Source organism: Rhipicephalus sanguineus, chromosome 2 (assembly GCF_013339695.2).
Source record: "Rhipicephalus sanguineus isolate Rsan-2018 chromosome 2, BIME_Rsan_1.4, whole genome shotgun sequence".
Lineage (NCBI taxonomy): Eukaryota > Metazoa > Arthropoda > Arachnida > Ixodida > Ixodidae > Rhipicephalus > Rhipicephalus sanguineus.
In genome coordinates, this window is record NC_051177.1 from 118128187 (window position 1) to 118141535 (window position 13349).

The window sequence follows — 13349 nt, forward strand, 5'->3', positions numbered from 1 at the left end:
ATTATTCCGTCTGCCACCGGATTATCTCGCCGCGATGTCACCGTCACGCGCGGTATAGCGTCGCGCATCTCTCTCCAGCTCACACAGAGCACGCGTAATCAGCAGCGCGCCTCGGCTCCGCTGCCAGCCCTGTTTCTGACGTCACCGCATTTCGCGTAAAGAACGATACATTTACCTCCGTCGCGTCATTAATCTGCTTCACGACAGTTTCTGCGAGATAACCGGCCGCCGAAGGTTTCAGCTACCCGGCTCAACCGTCCGTGAACTTCGTATTATAGCAGCTATAGGATGTGCTAAACCTAAAAGCGGATCTTGATCGCGTGGTTCGGTGCGGCGGCGACGTATAGATACCCCGTCATCCTTCCCACGCATTTGCGTAACACTGTGATAGCAACAGGTACACCGGTAAGGTGAATGCGCGGTTGAAACGGTGACAAAATTTCTCCGTGCTGGTCCCCAGAAAGCGTGACTTCGCCAAGAGAGATAACTGCTATATATACTGTCTCAACCATGAAAGAACGTGAGCTTGGGCATGTTGGTAATCCATCTTAACACCTATAGCGCACCGAAGGGACAGGAACACAAAGAACGTCCACGTCGTTTGTGTTCCTGTCCCTTCGGTGCGCTATAGGTGTTAAGATGTCTCAACCAGAATGGACTCGTCGCGCGGTACGCACACATCGAGTGTGCTAATGTGTGCAGTAATGCGGTCAGAACAGCAACTATAAACAGCGGTTTTACAACTTGCAATACTCCGGTATAATTAGTCAAAGATCAGCACTACTCCGAATCAAGCTCACCGACCATTTTGTGCTCAGTCTGGCCTCGATCGGACTCCATCTCACCAACGTTCTGCTCAGCCGGATTCACTCGCACTCACCAATATCCTGCTCAGACGGACTCACTCGGAGACAACGTCACCAAAATGTTAATGGGGTACTGACACCAACTTTCGAAGCTGAGTTTACCCCGCCATACAAATCTGAGCAAGTGTGAAGAGCTCAGCAAATACTGATATTTTATTTTGACCTTAAAGTAAATTTTCACGTAAATTTTCGCGAGGCACGTCTACTGACATCGATACTAGCGTGACGTCAGGACACAGTGTCAATTCTGGTGACTTCACGCACCGGTATGGCTATTTGTGATGACGTCAGGTACCAAAACATTCAAAATGGCTCCTTGTGCGTCACCAACGGAGCCGCGGAGCGGAGCGGCCGTGGAAACCGACGACATCTTGAACGAGCACGTGACGAGAAGCCCGTACAGTGTCGTGACGCAGGGTACAGCGGGATTCGAAGCTATATCTTTAAAAACTTGATGTAAACAATTTTTTACGGTGCACTCATGCTTTCCAGCTCAATTCCTAGGCTCTTGAGGTATTTGCCTTTCATTTGACGCAAGAGACCGATAACTGAAAATTTTCGTGTCAGTATACTCCCTTAACCATGCCGGCCTCGTAAACTCACGGCTCGATCTGAGCCTGAGTGAGCCCGAGTGAATGGACTCACGAGTGAGTGTGCTGACTTAGGCAGACGAACTCGTTAAGCATATATCACAGCTTACATGACCGGTTTTCGGCAGTTTACCGATTCGTTTCGTCGGTTTCAATAAATTAATTATCGCGTTAGTATTGCAAACACAAGAAGAGGAGTTCCTGGGCTGCTATAGCTCCTCCGAAATTTGGTGAAGAACTTTTCCTGCGCTTCATTGCCGTCATTTAATGATGTGCCAGACACAATCGTCTTTCAGTTGTTTCTCCTTCGCAAGCTTTATCAACGGTCTATAAATCCAACTTCGCAAGTTAGTATGTGACTCAAATAGCGTAAATAGGCTTCTTCGTGGGGGAAGCGTAGGAGAGGAGAGAGCGATACATATCACGTACTATCGCAGCGCATTGTCTTTAGGGAGCCTTCATGTGTGCACGCCCCCTCCGTCTTTAAGACTGGTTACACACTACTACGGGACGAACGGGTGCCGCTATAAGGAGCTTCGCCCCTAATAAGAAACGAAAAATGATAATGTAAAGGAGCTTGTTGCTGGGCTAGTTGGCAAATCATTTCGAAAAATATTCGAGCACGCGCCCACACAAACACACACACGCACACACACGCACACACACACACACGCACACACGCACACACACACGCGCGCGCACGCACACACACACACACACACACACACACACACACACACACACACACACACACACACACACACACACACACACACACACACACACAGGCACCGAACACGTACAACGTGTGTGCGAATGTGCCGTGTGTTTGAGCTCGAATGATTTTTGAAAAAAAAATGATTAGCGTAACATAAAAAGATAGGAAGAATGCAGAGTGGATCAGAGAAAAAAAACAGGGGTAGTCGATATCCAAGCTTGTTGACATCAGGGGAAAAAAAAAAAGAAAACTTGAGGACGCTCGAGCTTCGCCCTCAAAAGTAGAACGCGACAGCGTAGTCGGACCCCGTTCGAATCGCCTTCTCAATCGCAAGCGTGTCTCCGCTTCTCGGTGGACACCTAAACGGTGCCGTGAGGAAAAGGAACGTTTGCGCACCTGTAAACTGGCCCTTTCAAACCATAGAGTTTCCTAAAATTAACTAGAGGGGACTTTGGCGCTGCGATCGTTCATCCACCATGGGAATGACGGGTAGTACACGGATTTGCCTAGTCTTCGTGCTTGCAGGCTTCGAACGCACCTGTGGCTTCGTTTATTGCTATGTTTTGGTTTTCTTTCGGATAAAATAATGGATCGTTTTGAACTTCGTGACCAGATTTGAACTGATGAGCCTAAAAAGGATAAAGTGGTGAAGTGGAACTGCCGACTTTTGCTGAACTTCGTTTTGCGACAAAGCGGATGCAGGCGACGCGGAGCCAAACGGAGCCGAAAGAACGAATTTTAGACAAATCCGTGTACTACCCATCATTCCCATGCTGGCTGAAGCGCCATGCGTTGCAGCTCCCATAGACACTATAGCGCCAGAGTTCCCTCTAGTAAGTATTGTACGAAACGCTATGTTTCAAACTGTCCTAGAATGCCTACTGCGAATGCAGTTGCGAAGTGCCCACTACGACGTAATCCTTCCTCTTGCGAATTGGCGAGGTACCCATTACGCGTCCGTAACGCAATACGCACACCCGCACATCTGCACATTTTGTTGAGGCTGTTCATAACGATAATTAATCATGTATCTGTGCTTTGTAATTGGTGGGCCTTTAAACCAACCACCCGTTGCGCAAGTGACATGATTTGACGGCTGGTCCGATTCTACGCTTCTGCCAGGCAATATTGCACGTGTTAACCACACTCCTCGCACAACATAACATTCACATAGCGTTTTTGCCGAAGCAATTTCGAGCACGGGCGTGGCTCTGTGGTAGACCGCCGGCTTGCCCACGCAGGGAGTCCTCGTTTCGATTCCCACTCCAACTGAAGGTTTTTTTGTATTATTTTTTTATTTGCATCTGCCTCGAATTTTCGTTCCCGGGCGACGCTGATTTCTTTCGCTCACAACCAACGACGCCGGCGCCGACACCGGAATTTCTGCGAAACGAGCTCTTCAGCGCTATCGCGTTAAAATGTGGACCTGCGCCGGTCGCGTCACGAGTAAGACAGATAACCTGCAGTGAACATATAGGACGATGATTACTGATTATTATTATGACGTACACACACACAGGAAGGCGTAGAATATATACCCCACCCTATTTAATAAAAACCAGGCCACAGTAACATTGTGCCACATTAAGAATGCGCGGAACATCAAACTGTTTCCACAGCCAAGGGTGCGCGCCCGTAGTCGACGACAAAAAAAGCAGCGCCAGCCATAGACCATTAGGTCAAATGCCGAGTCAACAACCTCCAGTAATGCAGCATAAAAACCCGGCTTCAGCAGGTGGCAGGGATCAACAACGCGCAGCTGCCCCGATTCACGGTTTAGGGCAGTTTTACCCCGCATACATCCATTAAACGGGGATCTTCGCCAGGTTGTTGAGCTCGAAATCTATCCCGGGAAATAAGGCTGACATTGCCGTGCATGCTGCAGTTTAATCGCGCTTCCCATGTACTGTCAACATACGCCCGCGTGTTCACTCTAAAGAACTAGTATGTGGAATGCCAGCGTATATACGGAAAGGTCACAAGGACGTAGTGGAGATGAGGGACTTTTAAGAGCCGAAGAATCGTGCCTCAATGTACGACCAACGAGTTACATTTTGTTGCTCTTCCAGGCACATGCATTCGCCTAAGACGACACGAAGGCGAAAGTCTTCTTCTTATTTTTCTTCTCAATCGACGTACTGATGCTCCCCGCCCCTCCATGTTATGGACGTCATGATGACGTCATATGGTGAAGTCATCAAGTGATGATTTTTTTGCATGACTCGTGTCGACGCGGACGCCGCGGAACGCCCACGCCGACGCCCAATTTTCGCGTTTGATGAGGCACCGAAGGCTTTCGCCTTAATAAAACTGGTACGAAATCGACGGTTCTGGTTTCAGTCAAACCTTTCCGGCACGGTGGTCACCCACGGTAACCACCTTCTCATTTTTTTTTTTCTCTTGAAGCACACTAGACCTTCGCGTCAGATTTTATACGGCACGTATTCTAAAGCTTTCAACATAGTGACAGAGATGATGCCACTTCGTTTGGACTTCACTGTTAAGGGTTACGTCTGTTTTCATCCGGCTGCCGTCGTCTTCAAGGCGCGCTAAACGATGAACCCGAGATATTTTTACAGAAATGAAAGTACGTCCGGTTCTTATTAAGTTGATAGCATAGGACAACACGTTGTATAAGTAGCTAATACCAAGGAATCCAGAAATTAACAGCTGTACTCAGTCAGCACAGAGCACTGTGTCGCTGAAGTTGGTGGTCACCTATAGAGTGAGCACCATGCATGAAGGGTCTTAGAAGGCTCGTAATATATTATTTTTTATTGGTGCTTGGAGGAAAGTTTTGCGCAATATTTTAATGGGCCTTCAAGACTGAGATAGATGTGTGGTATATACAATGTCCCTGTGCTCCTGAAGGAAAAAAAAAAGCACTGTTTTGCAGCCTTCCACCGAAACTGACTGGTAGACCCTTACTGTATGGTGGTCACCCAGGGCTGGGCAAAGATACTTTGAAATTGTATCGCGAAACGATACAAGATACTCAAGCAAGAAGTATTGGAGGTACAGATACAAGATACTGCCGCAATAATTGTATCCGATACGATACTTGGCAACTGTATCTGAAGATACTTCGATACATTCTCAAATTTGTTATTATAGATCCATACAATGCAGCAGCAAACGCCCATACACGAAAATGTCTCCTTGAAAATTTCTTAACTGTGACCTATTTTGTTTCACTTGAATGAAATCTCTGTTACTATCTCAAAAGTGTTGCCCTTCTTGCTCAAAGTACATTAGTTTCCTTCCAAAACAACTTATTGGGGCTTGTTTTAGCTTCTTCACAGGACAACTCTTCATACACTTCGCTGACAGCGGTTCTTGCTTGTCATTTTTTCAATTGATGGGAGTCGCTGCTCAGCTTGCCGACCAGCTAGCGGGTTGCCATATAACCACAATAACGTCAATAAGAAGCCTTCGCATGACGGCGCAAATACCTGTGTGGACTTTTACCTTGTCCGTAAAAGACAGTTTGCACAATACCGTATATCCGGACAGGTGTACAGCAGCAACAGCGCTGGTAGCGTCTTTTTTTTAGGAGGGGGGCGCATGGTGTATACGGGGTTTGAGACCGTTCGCTAGAGGCCCGACCGGCACACATGACCGTTTTATGTTCTAAATAAGTATTTTCGCGAGCTACACAGACATGACTGGTCTCAAGTCTTTTTTTCGTGAGGAACATGTGGTCACCATGTGCTGAAACATAACCGCGGAACAAAAACTCTATATTTCAATCCGCGTCCAAATTTCACTCGTTGTGTACATCGGTATCGATGTTTCTCGAATCCTGACTGCAAATCCCCTTCAGAAATGACCTATATATGAGATATGGGAAAGGCTTCATTTCAAATGGCAACGTCATTTTGTTCAAACTCTCACCGACCCCCCCCCCCCATCTTCACGGTCCCGACCCTTGGAGCTAAATTTCTCGACTGCGGCCCGCCGGCTGTAAGCTGAGCTTGAGACCCCTGGTGTATACGTAGATGACGTAAAACTGCAATGAATTTCCATGTTCTACTTAACTGCTGGCGTAAGGGATTCTTTGTTCATATACTCATTAACGTGCAAACTTTTAGCAATTTTTCTTCAACGAGAGAACATGTGCAACACAGAAATGTCTCAGACCTATTGTATAGTTGCACAAAGCGTCGCAGGACACCGCCGCTATTCGCGCTATTGCCGCTTATAGCTCCTATTAGATGACGATTAGTAACACGAAAAATATTTAAGAAGGCCTAAAAGAGGAAAACAAATATAAGTAAAATAGAGAAGTAGTTCTGCATCAAACATTCACATTGAATGAGTACAGAAACACAATACAGACGGCGCCCTTAATAACTATAAGCATGAAGTATCGTCAACTTATTTGTTGAGACAATAGAAAATTCAGTGCCTACGGAAAATTGCCTGAAACGGCTCGATCGGACGCTCATGAGTAAAACGGAGCATTCAGTAAAACAACGTTTCTCGAATCCCCTTTCTAACATCTTTAAGATGGCTCCTAATGATTTCCGTTATTATAATGCAAACTCAATTTCGCTATTTTCTTAAGCGGTAAGCAGAATATTTTGTACTGTATACTCAAGGCACGCCCGCATAATAATATATTTGTTTTCACAATCGCCTTGGAAACGTGTAAATGTGTAAATAGTAGTAGAAATAAAGCAGACAGAAGAATAAAGCAGAAATCTTATTTTGGGAGCGCGTTACAAAAGACATATTGCAGTGACCAGACCGGAAAAACCGTGCAGTGACCTAGGTAATGTATGTGATGCAAAATGACAGCTAAGAAAACACTTGTGCTAATACTCAAATTATAATTTCATAAATTCTTTGAATAAATGTAGATGGAAGTGAAAAATACGGTACGCCAAGATATTTTCTGTTAGGTAAACGCTTGCTCTATTAGATCTAGCATCGGTACCAGTGGTGCTAAAGTTGTTAGAATCTTATTTGCATATAAGTTAATTCGTTGCATGCAAGTCAAAATTTCATCCACGAGATCCTTCAGATCGCTGATATGTAAAATCCACGCGACGCAAAGCAACCCCATTCTTGCACGCATCACATTTCCTTACGAAGCAAAACGCAAGAGAATCTTCAATAACGACACTGTAGCAACACAGCAACATCAGAATTGGCGCGATAGACGCCGCACGCAGTGGAGTACGCGGAGCAGGACAGTGGCTAAGAGCAAGTGTCGCGGCATTGGCGCAACTAAAAAGAAAAGAAATCGAGAAAAAAAAGGCACGTGGGCTGGGCGTAGACGTCCGCGTGCTTGTCTTCCTGATCTTCTACCATCACTAGATGACTCTATGGCGTCAAAATAAAATACCGTCACTGCCCTTAGACTTATTCAGATGGCTTAGTGGCGCCAGTACCAGCTTGAGAAGCGGAGCTCTTCCAGTGATTATTATTTCGCATGGTTGTGTTGCGATAATGTATCTTGTATCTTAAGATACGCGATACATTATTGAATGTATCGGAAATACAGATACAGATACTCGTTTTTCGAGACGTATCGCGATACAGATACAAGATACCCATAGAGTATCTAAGATATAGTATCTAAGATACATGTATCTCCGATACTGCCCAGCACTGTGGTCACCTGAGGTGACCACCTCATATCTTTTGAACTAAAGGTGCCATTTTTTTTTGCTTGTGAGAAAATCATTTTCTCAAAAAAGAATTCGTCGTTTGGCATTTTGGCATGAAACTCTGTTCCCTGGCAAAAATGCAGTTCTGTGCATGAAAGAGTTAAGTGTTTATATCACAGACATATGGTATCGGAGCATAAGCTTACTTATTATGAGAAGCAATTGACTGTCAGGATAATTAATGAAAAGTAGTCGAATGAGTTCACTGAGATAGCAAACAGTTTTCTTGTGAGCAGCTCGGATCGATGCGGCACCTGACGGAGCAGTACTCAACCACGCGCATCTTTCTGCGTGGCCTCCGAGATCCGCTTCGGCAGCATAAGACGAAACACAAGGTTAATCCAGGAATACACCATAGCACACGAACGCCGACGTGCGAGTGCCATTAGCACGCACGTAAGTCAAGGACTGGTGTCGCCTTCAATCTTCTTCTACTTTTTTTTTTGTTTGTGCTTGCTGCATTCCAGCGCAAGCAAGTCAGGCGTGTGCGTGATAAATCCAAACTTCAGCGCACGATATCTAGCCAAATCTACAGAGAAAGAAAAATAGATTGGTGGTCTTCTACGAAACAGTATTCGGTAAATATAAAAAAAATGCAATATCGAAGTTATTTAAGTATAGCTTCAAGTGTAGTAAGTGGTTGACAAAAACCACAAATGACAGTATTGCAACGTTCGCCGAATAAAAAGTGTAAACGGAAGTGAGACAGGGTGTGGTCTCTCTCCCTCTTTTTTTTTTCGTGAGAAAAAGCATACTGTGTCCACAAATACGAAAAAATAAAACGAAAACAACTTTAACAGACGTTGCACCAAGTACATACAATGCGCGGTTGGAATTCATTCAAAGAATGTCGTAAAATTTCCTGCACGCTTAAACACTTCGTAATGTGGCTGCAGAAGTAATTTATTCACAAGACCTTCATATTAATGTTCCATGAACAGCAATACCTGGAAGTTCAGGGGACAACAAAATACACGCGGCTTTAAAAAGAAAATTATTGCTATGGGTGAACGCCCAAAGCAGGACATGCAGTAGAGCCAGAAAATCAAGAAACAAACAAACAAAAACTAAACGGGATGCCGGTATGGATATTGAACTGACAGCTGGAACCGTGAGGGAACAAAACGCGCATGCGGGTGAAAAAGCAGCCAGGAGGCAACCCCGTCTGTGGGAACCTTTGCAAGGGCAAATAGCCGAACACTGTCGTGTACGAGGATTAGGATCCTCCGGATGAACACAGTATCACGAGACGTCGCTGCCTGCGTTGATGCTTGTAGCCCAGCTCGAGTACGTTGGTAATGCAGTGCATACGCTGCGCATAAAGCTCTCTTTCGCTTACCATTGCACCATTACACCATCCAGCCGCAAATGCACAATGTGCAGAAAAGCCTCACAAATTGTTTTGCGTAAAGCAGGTGAGATACTTTCAGTGAAAGGTTTTAACAATACAGCACGAAGTGCTCTCACAGAGAACAAGGCACGGGCCTAATTAATACATTAATTAATTCGTCCGTTTCTGCTTACGGCGACTCATTCACTCCCCCTCCACTTCCATTTCGTTGGTGCCCATTTCCTCATCTTCGCCTTGCATCTTCAGTGAGCGGACTTTACAGCGGCGCTCTACGTGAACCACTCGCTTGATTTGCGGTGTCCGTCCACGAACAGAAAAACCACGCGACCCCCGAGGAAGCGATGACATCGTGACGCTACAAGTCTCCGAAATTGGAGATTTCACACAATGACGTCATCAACTGACATCCTCAATAAATCAAAGGTGAGCCGATCCCGGAGGCTGCGCAGAAAACTTAAGCGGAAAACCCTTTGCGATGCCCGTCATTGCGAGGAGACGCTACGCCACATCCTGTGCGACTGTCCGGTATATAACGGTCAGAAACAGTCACTGGCGTCCGTTCTAGCGCGCCTTGACAATCGACAAATGTCTATTGAAATCATTCTTGCATGCCGTCGACAGAAGACATCGCAGCTGAAGGCGACGAAGGCACTTCTGAGGTTTTTAAAAGAAACGGACTTGGACAAGCGGCTGTGACCCTAACGTCGCGTACCACGCAAGAGTGACTGACTGTGTGTGCGCTGTGTTATGTACTGTCTTTTCCTCTCTCTTTCCTCTCCATCTTTAAATCCCGCCCCCCCCATCCCCCACCCTGTTCCAATGTATAGGGTGGTAAACCGGTTTTCCTAAACTGGTTAACCTCCCTGCCTTTCCTTCTGTACTATTTCTTCTTCTCTTAAGTGGAGTGGCAAGCATTGCGGACGAGTTTCGCCGCGTCAGTCGAGTGAACGCGCTGCGCTGACACGGTCGTGCGTGGCAAGCGTGGGACGACCGCGCATTGTGAACACGGCCGAAGTGCAGCGCGCTTACGAAGATACGCCGGCGACAGCGGAGGCGGTAGCGCGTCCGTCAGCTCCCATGGCCATCCGTCTTTACCGAAGGAAACGACTCCAATTTTTGGTGGTCGTTATATGCACGGAGCGATACTTAAGCATTCAGCAAATTAGTCGGGCCATTCGGCCTTTTGTGGTTCATAGTTTTCTCAACCCTCGCATGCACAAATACCAGAGGGCAGTACATAGGCGAGGATGTTTTTTGGATACCTAGAGAAATCGTAGGTCAGGGTCCTTTGCCTAACCCATTTTCAAGCTTATACGCTTCTGCTGTGCGATTAGTTGTTTGCCCCGACAGCTGCCGACCTTGGCTGTTTGTGGCTGCCATGAATGATCACTGCACGCTCACTGTAGCTGAAACACATGACACCCCATCTTCGTGCCTGTGCAGTCTGAAAGTGTGAACTGTTTGCTGACGCACAGGGCAATGCAAATGGAGGCCAGGTAATACCTCTCCTACCCTTTTCGGGCTATATATATTTCTGCACTGGACTCTCTTCTTTATTTGAACCGCTGTTGATCACGCCTCTTAACACCTTTGTTGCAAAACGGCAGCAAACTCATTGTTAAAGGGACACTAAAGAGCAAAACGATTTTTCTCGCATTAGTAAAGTAGTCTTCCACGATACCGAAAACACCACGCTTTCTGCGCGAAGACGCTTAATAAGCGAGAAAACGCGCAAAAAGAAAATACAGGTGGCCACGCCACCTTGGAATTCCCGCCCCATTTGCCGTGACGTCATATTTTTGACGGCGCCTGCTTGGGCCTACGTAGTTCCTAATCGGTTAAATCGAAGTACATTGTCCTTTGAGGGGGCCAGAGACTTGACATAACGAGTTTGTGGAAATCTCGTCGAGCCAGTGGCGCCAAAATACGTTAAATGCTCTTTGAAGTCTTTTACGTCACAAATTACAAAGTTCGGCGCGAAATTTAAAAATGAAACTTTGAACTTGGTTTTCTCCTCTAATAATAAACCTATGGTGGTGAAATAAACTAAACAAGAGTTCTCCGAGCACACTTTATCAATCTAAACCAATTCAGTGTTTCTCTTTAGTGTCCCTTTAACGAATCGCAAGGTCATATCTTCGTTCGGGTGTCAACAGGGGCACCCATTCTCAAATAGGTAATGAACCGCTCCTCGGGCTTGGTGAAAGAACACATCCTGCGGAAAGCAGACACTGCTACGAACAGCTCAGCAAGGTCTTGCAGTCGAGCGCGGCAAGGAACGTTTAGAAGCTTTAGAAGCGGTGCGCCAAGCTGCCATTTTCTCAGGCACTCTCCTTTCATACAAAGGCCTGTGCTCGCTCTATTCGCAGCTGCCGGCGCCTCTTGTATGGTGGCACACAACAGATAGCATGCGATTGGCCAATAGCCAACATAAATCAAGAGCGGCGTTTGCAACAGATGAGCTTCTTGCCACGGGGTGCCGCAGCGTGCCGGCGCCGCACTCCATAGTGAGCTAACATTATACGCAACAACAGCAAACCTTACACAGTAGCCACACAAGCGAGCACAGGAATCACGACGGGAGAGGTCTATGTCTATCACGTTTCATCCCGCGCGCCTACTTAGGTAACTTCCTTCCCCCGTGCCATCCCTACATGTGTAGCTTCCAGCGCGCTTAGCCGTGCTCCCAATTAGGGTTGCAGAAGTTGCGCCTTTTCCTTTCCTCAACCTCCCCTCCTCCTCCTCCTCCAGCGCGCTCGTCGGGACGAGAGAAGAGGGAAAGCGCTTGAAGCGTGCGACAAACCACGGTGACTCCGCTCGTTCTTGAGGAATTCGTAAAATTTTTGCGGCGATCGATACGTGAGGCAATAACCTCCGATAATGAGGTCACTCGATCCTTACTTGGAAAAGTGGTTCAGGAATCCTTTAAAGCACGCAAGGATGAAACATGAATGCGCCGCGCATTTTCTAGAAATCCCTGTCATGCGCTTTCATTCTGTGATTTGCTACTGAGAACATAAATGAGCGTAAACATGACTGTGCTGCATATGTAATAATCAAAATCTTCAATGAGAGATCATCACTTAGTCGATCTGTCGATTGCCCTCTTAGAGAACTAGGGGGTGGGAATCAGTAAAACCTCGGATTTCTGGACGATTCATTGCAACGATCATATGGACTTTTACTTCACAAGGTTGTTTTAAATAGCGATGAGCGACAGAACATCACGTTCCTAGGGGTCAGGATCTGACCTTGTCTGGCCGGCACACTGGTAGCTGGTAGTAGTGGTACGTCTCGTGCGGGTTGAAGTAAGGCCCAACCTTGTTCACGTACATCATCACCTGCAAAATAAAAATCAGTCACTGAAATTAGGCATCGAAAAAAAATTAGCCTGGCCACGTAAACTACTATGCACTACAGTGCCCACCACGAGACCCTCCAACAGGGCTGAAAGTTGCGCGCACTGAAGCTGCAACACGAGACACAGCGGACTAGTGCCGATAAAAACATAAATCTGCCCTCAACAGACAAAATAAAGCTGATTGTTGACCCATATGTTTCCTTAGCTGCAGTCCACTTAATTAAATCTGCTGCAGTTTAAAAGCGAAGGGCACGAAGCAGTGTGGCGCTGATCATTTAAGCAGACAAATGGTTATTCTGGTGGCTGCTTTCAACGAATAATAAGATGCACACAGAGGTGGAAGTGCTCTTCAGCCTTTTGGAGCAGCTTTGGAGCGGTAATGGAGCGGTAATAATGCTGCTTCGGAGCAGCTTTGGAGCGGTAAAATGGGAGTTTTGGAGCAGCTTTGGTGCAGGTGTGGAGCAGCTACGGAGCATCAAAAAGTGTGTTTCGGAGCGATGGAAGGTGATTTGGGGCAGACTTCTCGGGTCAAACATGATCGTTAATTGAAATTTTTTATTTCTGGTTAAGACAAAAAATTCCAGTGGTTTTTACTAAACATCCAATACTGATGAGCCGACCAGACTTACCACAAATTAATAATATACATGCACATATGATCCCATCACCAAAACATCACAGCTGACAGAGCAATAACTTGGAGATATAAGCGATGCTTTGAATCACTACAGTTGACTAGACCTCAGACAAATGAAGAATGTTCATGTCAATAAAACAACGTAGCTGAG

The 13349-nt window shown here is 46.2% G+C and overlaps 1 protein-coding gene across 1 annotated transcript in view; it reads right to left on the reverse strand.

Moving 5' to 3' along the window:
- Positions 1-13349, reverse strand: part of LOC119383555 (transmembrane 9 superfamily member 1) — a 126850-nt gene that overhangs the window by 93281 nt on the left and 20220 nt on the right. The window contains exon 2 of the mRNA XM_037651772.1: positions 12452-12541. Coding sequence (XP_037507700.1) covers positions 12452-12541 — 90 coding nt within the window. The remainder of the gene's footprint in view (positions 1-12451; positions 12542-13349) is intronic.